At 32.7% G+C, this 15,730-nt stretch overlaps 2 protein-coding genes across 2 annotated transcripts; one reads left to right on the forward strand and one right to left on the reverse strand.

Moving 5' to 3' along the window:
- Positions 1 to 379: 379 nt before the first annotated feature.
- LOC140920987 (uncharacterized) lies at positions 380 to 2,010 on the reverse strand. The gene is made up of 2 exons (XM_073370552.1): positions 621 to 2,010; positions 380 to 514 (listed from the first exon to the last, which is right to left on the reverse strand). Exon 1 carries the CDS (start codon positions 1,813 to 1,815, stop codon positions 1,147 to 1,149), a length of 669 nt encoding a protein of 222 aa, XP_073226653.1. The 5' UTR covers positions 1,816 to 2,010; the 3' UTR covers positions 380 to 514; positions 621 to 1,146.
- A 4,861-nt stretch (positions 2,011 to 6,871) lies between these two features.
- Positions 6,872 to 8,437, forward strand: LOC140920994 (uncharacterized). Its single transcript, XM_073370575.1, has 2 exons — positions 6,872 to 8,261; positions 8,368 to 8,437. The coding sequence occupies exon 1, from the start codon at positions 7,067 to 7,069 to the stop codon at positions 7,733 to 7,735; it is 669 nt and encodes a 222-aa protein (XP_073226676.1). The 5' UTR covers positions 6,872 to 7,066; the 3' UTR covers positions 7,736 to 8,261; positions 8,368 to 8,437.
- The last annotated feature ends 7,293 nt before the right edge of the window (positions 8,438 to 15,730 follow it).

Here is a 15,730-nt window from a genome sequence, read left to right on the forward strand (position 1 = left end):
AGACATGGAACCTCCCTTATGAGTACTGGTACCCCTCTCAGATGCTCTATTAGTCTTTGCTTTTTCTCTCTTCTGTTTGTAAGCATCTGTGTTCCATTTCCTCCACAAAGCAGTCCAAACATTTTCACCAATCCAATTAGGCCGTTTTTCCTCCCCCTTATTACGTGCGTAAGCCAACATAGATGAGAGACGCTTTGAAAAGCGATGGTCAAATGAAGCCAAAACTGCGGCATCATGCTCTCTTTTCCAAGTGCATTTGGTCTGTTGTTTGTTGAAATTTAAAAAATATTAAAAATATAATTAGTAATTCAGTAAATTAATCAAATGTATAAATAAATAGTAATTAAATAAATTAATCTAATGACTTACTTTGAAACAATGTAAAAACTGATCAACTTCCCTAATTTGAGGTGTCTTATCCTCTTTTATCTCACCCCAAGACAACCATGGTTTTTTATATTTCTCTTGTATGACTTCAGCAATTGCCTTTGCAGATGATTTAAAAGGAAGATATCTTCAAAGTTTATATGCAAATTAAATATAAAAATAAATTAATAAAATTAATAATGTATTTACATTGCAATAATAATGAAATATTTAATCAATCATAGTTTACATACCCATCTCCTTCTGGAATGATGACAATGCGGTTGTAGCAATCAACACATCCGGGATCCATTATTTCGTCTAAGGTATAAGGCTCTACTGGGACCTCCGGATATAGAGGAATAGCTCCACCACTAGTACCAATGGACGGCATCGGCATGAGAGATGGGTCATTAACAACACGTTTAGCAACTTTTTTCTTACCACGTGATGTTTTGGATATTCCTCGTATTGCCGCCGTTCCTGTTCCTCCCGATCCATCCGAACCTCCTGATCCTCCTGCAGATCCTCCTACTCCCGACACTGAAGCCATGTCTATATATATATATATCCATATCCATACATATATATAATATAATATATGTGTGTATACAATTAACATAAGATTAATTAATAATGAAGTATACATAAATAAATTATAACACTGACATAAATAAAGAAATATATATAAAATATAAAAATATATATATAAGGTGTCGTTCATTTCAATTACAATATATAATATTATAGATATAGAAACACACATATATATATAATTAATTAATTGTCTTCGTCTTCGTCTTCGTCATCATCGTCGTCGTCATTTGATGAGTGAATTAAGTCATTGCCTTCATCATTCTCTAATTCATCTATTTCTTGTTCATCAACTTCTTCTCCAATGTGTGACTCATGACAAAGTTGACTAATAGTCTCATCTCCAATCACATGATCCAAATTTGACATTTCATCCATTTGAAATGCAACTTCTTCATTTTGACCTGCTTCAACTTCTTCGATTCCACTCGTTGGTCTTGTTTTGATTGCAGCACACCAACCTTGTTTGCTTCTGACAGTTGATGGATAAGGAACATAATAGACTTGTCTTACATTATGGGCCAGGGCAAATGGATCAAACCGTGGATATTTTTTGCTCATACGAATGTCTACAGTATTGGATATCAAATTTATTTTAGTTCCTCTGCTAGATGGATCAAACCACTTACAGTAAAACAACACCACTTTTTTCGCATAATCTAGGAACGTGTAGTCAATTTCGTAAATATGCTCAATTATGCCATAGAAATCTTCTACTACACCACTATCAGAGACACTTTTCATACAAACTCCACTATTAATTGTTTCTTTTCCTTCAGTCCAAGATTCGGTGTGAAATTTGTATCCATTGACGTAATAGGTGTGCCATTCTTTGAAACTTCTACTCGGGCCCATAGATAAGTGCCTTAAGTGGATGTTGATAGGAGTTTGTTCTTCGAGATGCACTTGTTGTTGAAACCATAATGGGAAATTTGAATGTATATCATCAGATGATTGTCCCGTATTTAAAAATGCCCTGATCGATGACCATATATATGGTGAATATCAATTTAATCATATAATTAAATATAATTAATATGAAGAGAAATTTGAAACGTACTCAATGTATGGTTTAACTTCGGTGCAGTTAATCAAAACGTGAACATGTGCCGCATTAAATACTTTGTCGCTTGGCCAGAAAATCGGAAAATCCCTACCAGCATGATGACCAGACAAGCAAAAAACTGATAAAGCATGTGGATGACGTATAACACTATCAGTAGCGTTTCTTCCGTTAACTGGTGACAACGTTTCGTTGTTGAAATAATGAGAACAAAAGTGTGTTGTTTCACGGTGAAGGTAAGATGAACAAATTGAGCCCTCAACTCTAGCTTTGTTTTTCACCGACCGTTTTGAATAACCCATGAACCTATAATATACAAAGAGATGTACAATAAGCTCCATGTATATATAAGTTGAAGTATATTGAAAATCAAGTATATGTATATATATATCACCTTTCAAATGGATACATCCATCTATACTGAACTGGTCCACCAAGCCTAGCTTCACTTGCAAGATGCACTGAGAGATGCTCCATGGAATCAAAAAACCCAGGAGGAAATACTTTCTCCAACTTACATAGAATGATCGGAATGTCATTTTCCATCTTGATGAGATCTTTATCATAGAGTGTTGAAGAACACAAATTCTTGAAATATTGACTCACTTCAATAAGTGGGTTCAATACATGTGTCGGTAAAGCACTAAAGGCAATAGGAAGTAAACACTCTAAAAATATATGACAATCATGACTTTTCATCCCATGCATCCTCCCATTTTCCACATCAGCACATCTTGCCAAATTAGAACAATAACCGTCAGGCGTCTTCAGCTCTTTGATCCAACGATAAACAGATTTGGCTTCATCAGTAGATAAAGTGTAATTCGCACGAGGTTTTAGGGTCTTGCCGTTTTGTTCCACCAACAACAAATCTGGTCGTCTGCAATATATACCTATGTCTTTTCTGGCTTTGTCATTATCTTTTGTTTTTCCTTTCACATTCATCACAGTATTAAATATGTTGTCAAAGAAATTTTTCTCAATATGCATTACATCGAGATTATGTCTCAAAAGATTATCTTTCCAATACGGTAGATCCCAAAAAATACATCTTTTTGTCCAATTGTGCCATTGTCCATAACCTTGTGGTTTACAAGCCACACCATTAACAACATGTACCTTTGGCATATCTTTTACTTTATTCCAAACTTGTTCTGATGTCAACTTAAGCGGGGGTCCTAGACTTTCTGCATAGCCCTTCATAAATGCAGCTTTGTTCCTTCTAAATGCATGATCAGCAGGTAAAAACCTACGATGCAACACTAGAGTTCTATTTTTTTAAAAACTTTACCATTGACTTCAAGCAATTGTGGTGCAGTTATTCCATGTATAATTCCAGATAATTTATAAAACTTATTAAACAAACTAGAATCATACTTGGAACCTCCTAATCTTTCTACTAAATTGATTTTCAATTTCAGTTACAAATATTTTTAACATGTCAAGCGTTTCACTTTTATTTTACATTTCTTAGTTAACGTCTTGTCATGTTCACATATATCAAAGTGTAATAAATCTAAAGACTCAAATTTTCTAACTACAAATTTATGTGAAGTCTTTGTTATTTTAGCTTGACTACAAAAATCACATTTTTCAAAATCATTAAAAAATAAATTTGGAATTAAACCTAAGTTACTTAAGTTTGAAATCAGATGTGTTCACATCACATAGTCTAGCATGCCAAAAATTAAAATCACACAACTTGTAAGTAGAAAGAGACAAAGAAGCTGGTCACAAAATTTTGCCCTTCACATATATCAAAGTGTAATAAATCTAAAGACTCAAATTTTCTAACTACAAATTTATGTGAAGTCTTTGTTATTTTAGCTTGACTACAAAAATCACATTTTTCAAAATCATTAAAAAATAAATTTGGAATTAAACCTAAGTTACTTAAGTTTGAAATCAGATGTGTTCACATCACATAATCTAGCATGCCAAAAATTAAAATCACACAACTTGTAAGTAGAAAGAGACATTTTATTGATTTCAACATTCAAACGGAATGAGACATATTAAATTTCAACGGATCTCATGAGTTGTCTTCTGAATTTTATGGGAGTGTGCCTCGACGGATCTGTCATCGGTCATCTGATGCTCTGAGTAGCAGCTCACAACATACTTATTCGGAGCATCTCAAACATCTTTAACAAGTTCATTAAGAATATAATTCTTATCATTATTCTCCAATGAGTTAATTCTCCAACTTTCTTATCCTTTTCTGTTTGCCTCAAACTGAAACAGTTTATTGAAATCAAAGGCAACATAACCAAATCCAGTAATCTCTTCGATTGACATGGCAGAAAGAAACATCTTAAAATTGTTATTTTTGAGTTTCAGAAAACTGTTTCAAAATCACAATTTATGCCACCGAAGATATTATTCGGTTAAGTCACGGACTAGGTCGCTCTCTTTAAGACATTTCTCGGCACTACCCAAATTGTGCAAGGCAGACTATCAATCACGAAATTCCCAGAATAAAACTGCCCAGATTCATTGTATTGGAGTTCCACTGCCTCCTCAAAGATCCGACTACCAATTGAGCTAGCTCAATTGGTAGTCGGATCTTTGAGGAGGCAGTGGAACTCCAATACAATGAATCTGGGCAGTTTTATTCTGGGAATTTCGTGATTGATAGTCTGCCTTGCACAATTTGGGTAGTGCCGAGAAATGTCTTAAAGAGAGCGACCTAGTCCGTGACTTAACCGAATAATATCTTCGGTGGCATAAATTGTGATTTTGAAACAGTTTTCTGAAACTCAAAAATAACAATTTTAAGATGTTTCTTTCTGCCATGTCAATCGAAGAGATTACTGGATTTGGTTATGTTGCCTTTGATTTCAATAAACTGTTTCAGTTTGAGGCAAACAGAAAAGGATAAGAAAGTTGGAGAATTAACTCATTGGAGAATAATGATAAGAATTATATTCTTAATGAACTTGTTAAAGATGTTTGAGATGCTCCGAATAAGTATGTTGTGAGCTGCTACTCAGAGCATCAGATGACCGATGACAGATCCGTCGAGGCACACTCCCATAAAATTCAGAAGACAACTCATGAGATCCGTTGAAATTTAATATGTCTCATTCCGTTTGAATGTTGAAATCAATAAAATGTCTCTTTCTACTTACAAGTTGTGTGATTTTAATTTTTGGCATGCTAGATTATGTGATGTGAACACATCTGATTTCAAACTTAAGTAACTTAGGTTTAATTCCAAATTTATTTTTTAATGATTTTGAAAAATGTGATTTTTGTAGTCAAGCTAAAATAACAAAGACTTCACATAAATTTGTAGTTAGAAAATTTGAGTCTTTAGATTTATTACACTTTGATATATGTGAACATGACAAGACGTTAACTAAGAAATGTAAAATAAAAGTGAAACGCTTGACATGTTAAAAATATTTGTAACTGAAATTGAAAATCAATTTAGTAGAAAGATTAGGAGGTTCCAAGTATGATTCTAGTTTGTTTAATAAGTTTTATAAATTATCTGGAATTATACATGGAATAACTGCACCACAATTGCTTGAAGTCAATGGTAAAGTTTTTAAAAAAATAGAACTCTAGTGTTGCATCGTAGGTTTTTACCTGCTGATCATGCATTTAGAAGGAACAAAGCTGCATTTATGAAGGGCTATGCAGAAAGTCTAGGACCCCCGCTTAAGTTGACATCAGAACAAGTTTGGAATAAAGTAAAAGATATGCCAAAGGTACATGTTGTTAATGGTGTGGCCTGTAAACCACAAGGTTATGGACAATGGCACAATTGGACAAAAAGATGTATTTTTTGGGATCTACCGTATTGGAAAGATAATCTTTTGAGACATAATCTCGATGTAATGCATATTGAGAAAAATTTCTTTGACAACATATTTAATACTGTGATGAATGTGAAAGGAAAAACAAAAGATAATGACAAAGCCAGAAAAGACATAGGTATATATTGCAGACGACCAGATTTGTTGTTGGTGGAACAAAACGGCAAGACCCTAAAACCTCGTGCGAATTACACTTTATCTACTGATGAAGCCAAATCTGTTTATCGTTGGATCAAAGAGCTGAAGACGCCTGACGGTTATTGTTCTAATTTGGCAAGATGTGCTGATGTGGAAAATGGGAGGATGCATGGGATGAAAAGTCATGATTGTCATATATTTTTAGAGTGTTTACTTCCTATTGCCTTTAGTGCTTTACCGACACATGTATTGAACCCACTTATTGAAGTGAGTCAATATTTCAAGAATTTGTGTTCTTCAACACTCTATGATAAAGATCTCATCAAGATGGAAAATGACATTCCGATCATTCTATGTAAGTTGGAGAAAGTATTTCCTCCTGGGTTTTTTGATTCCATGGAGCATCTCTCAGTGCATCTTGCAAGTGAAGCTAGGCTTGGTGGACCAGTTCAGTATAGATGGATGTATCCATTTGAAAGGTGATATATATATACATATACTTGATTTTCAATATACTTCAACTTATATATACATGGAGCTTATTGTACATCTCTTTGTATATTATAGGTTCATGGGTTATTCAAAACGGTCGGTGAAAAACAAAGCTAGAGTTGAGGGCTCAATTTGTTCATCTTACCTTCACCGTGAAACAACACACTTTTGTTCTCATTATTTCAACAACGAAACGTTGTCACCAGTTAACGGAAGAAACGCTACTGATAGTGTTATACGTCATCCACATGCTTTATCAGTTTTTTGCTTGTCTGGTCATCATGCTGGTAGGGATTTTCCGATTTTCTGGCCAAGCGACAAAGTATTTAATGCGGCACATGTTCACGTTTTGATTAACTGCACCGAAGTTAAACCATACATTGAGTACGTTTCAAATTTCTCTTCATATTAATTATATTTAATTATATGATTAAATTGATATTCACCATATATATGGTCATCGATCAGGGCATTTTTAAATACGGGACAATCATCTGATGATATACATTCAAATTTCCCATTATGGTTTCAACAACAAGTGCATCTCGAAGAACAAACTCCTATCAACATCCACTTAAGGCACTTATCTATGGGCCCGAGTAGAAGTTTCAAAGAATGGCACACCTATTACGTCAATGGATACAAATTTCACACCGAATCTTGGACTGAAGGAAAAGAAACAATTAATAGTGGAGTTTGTATGAAAAGTGTCTCTGATAGTGGTGTAGTAGAAGATTTCTATGGCATAATTGAGCATATTTACGAAATTGACTACACGTTCCTAGATTATGCGAAAAAAGTGGTGTTGTTTTACTGTAAGTGGTTTGATCCATCTAGCAGAGGAACTAAAATAAATTTGATATCCAATACTGTAGACATTCGTATGAGCAAAAAATATCCACGGTTTGATCCATTTGCCCTGGCCCATAATGTAAGACAAGTCTATTATGTTCCTTATCCATCAACTGTCAGAAGCAAACAAGGTTGGTGTGCTGCAATCAAAACAAGACCAACGAGTGGAATCGAAGAAGTTGAAGCAGGTCAAAATGAAGAAGTTGCATTTCAAATGGATGAAATGTCAAATTTGGATCATGTGATTGGAGATGAGACTATTAGTCAACTTTGTCATGAGTCACACATTGGAGAAGAAGTTGATGAACAAGAAATAGATGAATTAGAGAATGATGAAGGCAATGACTTAATTCACTCATCAAATGACGACGACGATGATGACGAAGACGAAGACGAAGACAATTAATTAATTATATATATATGTGTGTTTCTATATCTATAATATTATATATTGTAATTGAAATGAACGACACCTTATATATATATTTTTATATTTTATATATATTTCTTTATTTATGTCAGTGTTATAATTTATTTATGTATACTTCATTATTAATTAATCTTATGTTAATTGTATACACACATATATTATATTATATATATGTATGGATATGGATATATATATATATAGACATGGCTTCAGTGTCGGGAGTAGGAGGATCTGCAGGAGGATCAGGAGGTTCGGATGGATCGGGAGGAACAGGAACGGCGGCAATACGAGGAATATCCAAAACATCACGTGGTAAGAAAAAAGTTGCTAAACGTGTTGTTAATGACCCATCTCTCATGCCGATGCCGTCCATTGGTACTAGTGGTGGAGCTATTCCTCTATATCCGGAGGTCCCAGTAGAGCCTTATACCTTAGACGAAATAATGGATCCCGGATGTGTTGATTGCTACAACCGCATTGTCATCATTCCAGAAGGAGATGGGTATGTAAACTATGATTGATTAAATATTTCATTATTATTGCAATGTAAATACATTATTAATTTTATTAATTTATTTTTATATTTAATTTGCATATAAACTTTGAAGATATCTTCCTTTTAAATCATCTGCAAAGGCAATTGCTGAAGTCATACAAGAGAAATATAAAAAACCATGGTTGTCGGGGGGGGGGGGGGGGGGGGGGGGGGGGGGGGGGGGGGGGGGGGGGGGCGAGAAGATCGTGAGGTAGCATCGCCGGTAACGCTGGAGGACTGGGGTGTTACAATGTAAATAAACAACATGCATGGTGATTTAAGACCATTTGAGTGCATATTCAAAACACCTATGTGCTAAACATTTCATTTCACCTATATATATAAACTCTTCTAACTTATAGAATCGCAAAAATAATTTCTGACAAGAAGTAAAGGATTCAATGAACAACTCCCATAACCCTCATGCTAAAATAAATTAATGTAACAAACTCATTGTTTTGATGATAATAATCCCCTTCAACCTGAGTTGGGTTTGTGGAAGATGTTTGCCTTGCAACTTTTTGTTCCCTACCATTTATGCTCAGTTTCATGTATGGAGATCTTCCAATTTGCTCCTTATTCCCCTCAAGCACTATTTTGGTTGATTAATGGGTTTTGAAGAGGAAGCAAGGGACATGCAAGGGTGACTTGAATCGAAAGGACTTTATAGGGCTATTGTCTTTGAATTAATTTAAGAAGAAAGGAAAAATGGATCAAAGGGGAATATGATGAACAATAACCAAGTATTGTTGTTTTAGAATGTTTTATGGGGGTGTGTCACTAGAAGTGAAGGAAAATTGAAAGGAAAATGGGTTAATACCCAAGAGTGAAGGAGAAGGAGAAAATAAAGATGGCATATCTTCTCTTTGCAACATGAAACTGTTCATGCTATTATTTTCCTATTTTCTCGTTGGTCCTAATTTAGTATTACTAAAAACACATTAACAATTATAAAAATTATAAAAGTCCTAGTTAATACTTAAATCCTATAATATTTCTAAGGTAGTGAGAGGGTTGTTACACATGCCAAAAGTAGATAAGAAATTTTTGTATCATCATACCATGAACAACATTTTTCACAAGTTGCACTATCCATGCAATAAACAATAAAAGAAGTCTTCCAAGCAGCTAATGTGGATTTTATTTTATCAGCAACATGCATGAAATGAATAGCCTTAAGCTTTCCTTTGAAAATAGAAATGCAAAGATACATAAAAGGATCTCCCTAAAATTAAAACCTAATAAATGTGCAATTCTAGCCTTTCTACAAGAAGTGGTAGAGCCAACATAAATAGTGGATTTTAGCTGGTTGATAATTTGGCCAGAAGCTTCAACATAATCCAAAATGAGATTTTTAAGAGCTTTCAAACTAGAAGGATTTTCTCTATCTCCCTAAAATTAAAACCTAATAAATGTGCAATTCTAGCCTTTCTACAAGAAGTGGTAGAGCCAACATAAATAGTGGAATTTGGCTGGTAGATAATCTGGCCAGAAGCCTCACCATAATCCAAAACGAGATTTTTAAGAGCTTTCAAACTACAAGGATTATCTCTATAGAAAATCATCATGTCATTAGCATAAAGAACATGAGATAGCAACAAGGTTCCCCTTGGACCAACCATAAGGGATACTAAGCATTCATTAACCAACATAGAAATACATCGACTAAAGACCTCTTCAACAAGACAAAAAAGGAGAAAATAGATAGGGTCATCCTACATAACACCTCTTTTACAAGAAAGATAACCAGCAACCTTACCATTAACAGAAATAGAAAATTTTGCAGACTGTAGAATAGTATCTATCCAATGACAAAATTTAGAATCAAAGCCAATAAAATGCAAGACATTTTGAAGCAATTCCAATCAATAGTAACAGTTTTTTTTACATATGGCAATCTTAAGAGCTAGATTACCTCTGAAAGCTTTGTTGTGCAACATATTAATAAATTCAGAAGTAAGGCAAATACAGTTCGCTAGTTTCCTTCCTTTTATAAAACCTCTCTAATTAGTGGAGATAATTTTTGGCGTGATATTTATGAGCCTATCATCAAGAACTTTGGTGGTGGCTTTAAATTTAAAATTAGCTAGAGAAATTGCACTGTACTGCTCAATTTTGTCTGCTTCAGGTACTTTGGAAATTACGACCACAATATTTGCATTTCAATTAGGCATCAATCAACTTGATTTGAAAAATTGCATTAGTGCGTTGAAGATAAGGGTGTAATGGGTCGATTTGGTTTGATTTTTTACGAAAAATGAATTCAAATCAATGAAATTTGCACAGATTGGTTTGATTCGGTTTTACTTGTTTTTTTATAACCGGATCTGAACCAAACTAATCCGATGATATCGAGTTAGTTCGGTTCTGGTGATTGGATAAAAAAAAACGATAAACATTTCAATTTTTTGACAGAATAAAAAAAGAATATACATGTGCAACAACCATTTTAATTTCTTCCTCGAAAATAGAATTCGGAATAACTACAAACTCGGAATTTAATTCTCTAAAAGACAAACAAAATATGCAGTAGCATTACATAATTTGACCCCCTAAAACTGAATTTGAAATAACATAATGCAATAACAACCCTAGTTAAAATACAAAACAGACAGTAGTATGCCAAATTAAACCAGAATTTAGTTGACTAGATTCTAAATGAGAATTTAATTTACAGTGCAAAATAACAACAATCCAAAGTAGGTAGTAACAGTTCACTTGAATGATAAAAATTTGAAATAAACAGCAAAAGGTGGCGAGGTGGGTGGCGCAATTTCAATGAGTGAATTATGAGCGGCGAGGTGAGAATGAGGAGGATGATATGATACTGTTGATACTAGTGAACGTGAGTGAATGAGGGGTTGTTGCGGCATAGTGTGATTGTATATGTGTGAGGATATCACTAGGTTTGGAATTGGGCTTAATGGGTAATGAGTCTGATTGTTGTATAAAAAAATTGTTGTCTTATTGGACCATATTTTTATGTAAAATATATATATATATATATATATATATATATATATATATATATATATATATATATATATATAATATTTTTTTTTTTGTTTTTTTTTTTTTTTTTTGTCTTATTGGACCATATTTTTATGTAAAATATATATATATATATATATATATATATATATATATATATATATATATATATAAATGAATAATATTGGTTTGATTTGGTTTTTATTGGTTTTTAAAACTAAAATCGAATACCCAAACCAATAATATTTGGTTTACATTGGTTTGGTTTGGTTTTTTACCCCAACCAAAAATAACGAGTAATTTTCGAGTTGGTTTAAGTTGGATATTCGAAATGATTGGATTTATTTTGTCCACTTACACCCCTAATTAAAGACATCTTGACTAACAATATTCCAAGATTGTTGAAAGAAAAAAGCTCCATAACCATAACCATCTAGACTAGGAGCTCCATTTGGATTCATAAAAAAAAAAGTATCTCTAACCTTGATATCTAACCTTATCAAGGTTAGGTAGGTTAGTAAACATGACATTTATGGAAGCATCAAGCAAATTAAGAATAACATTCTCAATAAGTCCATTATAAAAAAATATTATAAAAATAGATTTAAAGTAATAACAACATGATTTTCAGTAGCCACAACATCATTAATTAGATTGTTACCATTGATGAACACATATATCCTCTTTGTTGCATATCTAATCTTAGCAATTTTATGGACTTAGGAAGTGTTCCTATATATCCCCATGAATATGCCAATTGACCTTAGCCTTCTGTTGCCAAAAGTCTTCTTCAAACTTTAAAGCCTTATCAAGCTCCATTTAGTTGATTTTTCCCAATCCAACAAAACATCAATGCATGACCACACTCATGGATTTGATTTTAAAATTGATGAAGTTTAGATTTTGCAGATTGGACATTCGTATGAATATTCCCAAAAACATCTTTATTCCAATTCTTTAGTACAGTTATAGGGCAACCAACATAAGAACCATTCCAAACATATTTGATGACATTAAAACAATCATGGTGGGAAGCTCACATCTTAATAAATTTAAAAGAGGAAGCACCCCTGACATTATTCAATTGAAAATCAAGTAAGGGATAATGATCTGAATGAATTTTGGGTAAGGTGCAACAAGAAATAGAAGATCAAGAATCAATCTAACTTTGGTTGCAAATCACTTTATTCAATCTTGTTTTAGTATGAACCTTCCTTTCCAACCATTAGACCAAGTAAACTTAGCGCCGTGAGTAGGCAAATGAATAAGGTCATGAGCATTAGTCCAAACTTGAAAATCATTAATGGCAATTCTAACTGGCTGAACGCTCCCACGGTATTCATGAACTCTTAACGATAATGTTGAAATCACCTATACCACCAAGGAAGGTTAAGCAAACTTTGTTCATTAGAAAGACCAATCCAAAGATCTCTTCTACTTATATAACTAGTAAAGGCATAACAGTAAAAGTAAATTTCATATTGTCGTTATTTAACTTTAAAGTCATATGTTGAGTAGAGTTATTAACAAAAGGAGGCAACAAATGATTATCACAAAGACACCATAAACTTGAGAGTATATCATGTCTTTGATTACTGACAAACAATTTAAGATTTAGATTATTTAAATATCTCTTAGGCAAATCATCAATTTTCATACAAATTTTCGAAAATAAAAACAATGTCAGATTTCTGAAGAGAACATAGCCTTATAAGAGCCAACCTAGAGTAGGGGTTGGCCAAGCCTTGTACATTCAAGTAAAGACACTTCATTGGTCAACCTTGGCACCTTGTTTCTTCGTTTGTTTGTTTCTTTTTTGATGTTTGGACAACACCACCTCAAATACACCTTCGTCATTCTAATTTCAACCTCAACAAGATCATCCCAATTAGTATTTAGATGTTGCAGGTCTTGCCAAACCATATCAGAGATGTTACTATTGTTATCATTAACAACAATGTTTTCACCAACCAAAATCTCTTCAACAACTTAAGTTTCATTGACAACTAACGAGGACTTGTTGCTGCATTTTTTTGGCCCGTGTCCGTGATGCTTCTAATCAGCCAGATGTGCATGGTTGGAATTAGCATCTTGTTCCATCTCTTGATGTTTCTCAATATCAGAATCCTGATGTTCATGAGTGAAATTTTCATCTTCATAGTTTTTCACATCATCTTCTGCATGATCCAAGTGTCCATCGACATTCGCCAGCAACTTGCAATGGGTCATCATAAGTATCATTATGTTATGTTGACATTGTCCTTCCTTATTTGCATCACCACTATATTAAATATCTTTAACATTAATAATCTCTTTATGAGCATCGGTGTGATGTTTGGGCTTAGCGTTATTATGCCTTTTCTGAGCACAAACCAGAGACGGCACAAGGGAAAGACACGTAAAGCCTATGCTTTAGGTCCAAAAAATACTTTTATTTTATTTTAATTTTTACAATATACAAAGACTCAATAATATATTATAAAAAAGTCTTTTACTATATATAGAAATAAGAAATGATTTAAAGTTTTAATTTTCAATTTTTGGTATTTGAATTGATATTTGACTTTACTAATAGTAGTATAGCGTTGGAAAGTCTTTTATGTATAGACATTGTTTTTCACCGTCAACCGATCAAATCTTGTATAAATTAAATAAAATCAAGATAGTATATGAGAGAAATATTAATGATAAATTGAAATATTATGAGACAACAAGTTAACACATTGCTCATATGAGAAATATTAGTTATAAATTGAGAAATCATGAAACAAGTCGTAAACATATTGCTAACATTTATTGGAGTGATATTTTACACAATATTTTCTTCTTCAACTAAATAATGAAAATTTTACATGAGTTTGAAATGTCTTATTTTATTTTTTGAAAAATATAAAGAAAATAGATTTGAAAATTTTATTAATTCTACTAAAGAAATTTTATATAATTATTAAATAAATTATTAATAATTTATTTATTAATTTTTGAAAAGACTCTGTGTAATAATTTCACTTTAGACCTCGTAATGTGTTGGACTGACCGTGACACAAACATTACTTATGTCATGCACATCAACTTTCTGTCTACAATTGGAGTTTTAATGGCCTGTTGCACTTGCACAAAGTACAAATATCTGGGAGCTTTTCATATTCCAATCCAACCAAGAAAGAAAAAACTTTGCACTAAACCAAAACCCTACTACGCAATTGACTTGCCAAGTCAATTTCCACGAGGGTTCTTGCATAGTGACTAAAACAACGATCAACCATGGACTTGTTAGTGGTTGTATCCATGCATATATAGAAGAGTACCTATACTGTTGGCTATGGCGTAAATTATCTTGGGTTGCATGTACTCTTGACAAACCTGTAATTCGAACCCAAGTATGTGTTATTGTTTGTTTTTGCGCATTTGGGTTAAAGCCAGGACCCCATTGAAACATCTTTAAGAAACCTGGATGAAGATTTTATGATGAAACCGCATGAACACTTCTCACATCCTCGACAGAAGAGAAAGTGAATTCATACGAAACTGTTCCAAGAGAAATCATTCCCGATTTGCCAATAGACTTCCGAAGACAAGCAAGGTACTCCTCGCAATGCCTCCATCTTCAAAAGAGGGTCACCTTTTTTGAGGATCACTGGATAGTGAAGATTGTTTTTGCAACTATTTAAACCAACAAGGTAAATTAACAATGACTTACAAATTCTAATTTGAATGGTTCAATCTTAACAAATTAGACAAAATATGACATACAATCTGGTTTTAACGATCCAATGTCTTAATATGACATATAAATTTTAATTTAAGCAATTCAACTGTTCAATGTTAACTAATAAGATTAAATATGACTTCAAATTTCTAATTTCGACGATCAAACAAATCAATCTTAATTAATTAGATTCTATAGCTTCAAATTTTTAATTAAAACAATCCAATGGTTTATTCTTAACTAATTAAGCTAAATATAACTTAGAAATTTTAATTTAGAAGATCAAACAGTCTAATCTTAACTAATTAGACTTAACATCACTTATTAATTCTCTTTAATACAATCCAACGGTTCATTCTTCGCTAATTAATTTAAATATGTATTCAAATTTCTAATTTTTGTTGATCAAACAGTTTAATCTTAACTAACTAAACTAAATTAGACTAATTAATTCTACTTTATGACAATTCAATTTTAACTAATTAGATTAAATTTGAATTAGAAATTCTTATTTCGATGATGATACGGTTCAGTCCAATATAATTACAATAAATATGACTTAGAAACTTTAATTTCAGTTATCCAACGGTTCATACTAACCCAATTAGACTAACTATCATTGAAAAATTCCAATTTTGATGATCTAGTGAATCAATTTCAGAAAACTAGACAAAATATGACATACAAATTCTAATTTTATTAATTCAACGGTTCAATCTTGGCTAATTAAACAAAC

The sequence above is a fragment of the Cicer arietinum genome, chromosome 6, assembly GCF_000331145.2.
Source record: "Cicer arietinum cultivar CDC Frontier isolate Library 1 chromosome 6, Cicar.CDCFrontier_v2.0, whole genome shotgun sequence".
In the NCBI taxonomy this organism is placed as follows: Eukaryota; Viridiplantae; Streptophyta; class Magnoliopsida; order Fabales; family Fabaceae; genus Cicer; species Cicer arietinum.

Bases quoted from the DNA above. Each gene is read 5' to 3' on its own strand.
- LOC140920987 (XM_073370552.1), bottom strand. From the start codon at position 1,815: ATGGGCCCGAGTAGAAGTTTCAAAGAATGGCACACCTATTACGTCAAT.
- LOC140920994 (XM_073370575.1), top strand. From the start codon at position 7,067: ATGGGCCCGAGTAGAAGTTTCAAAGAATGGCACACCTATTACGTCAAT.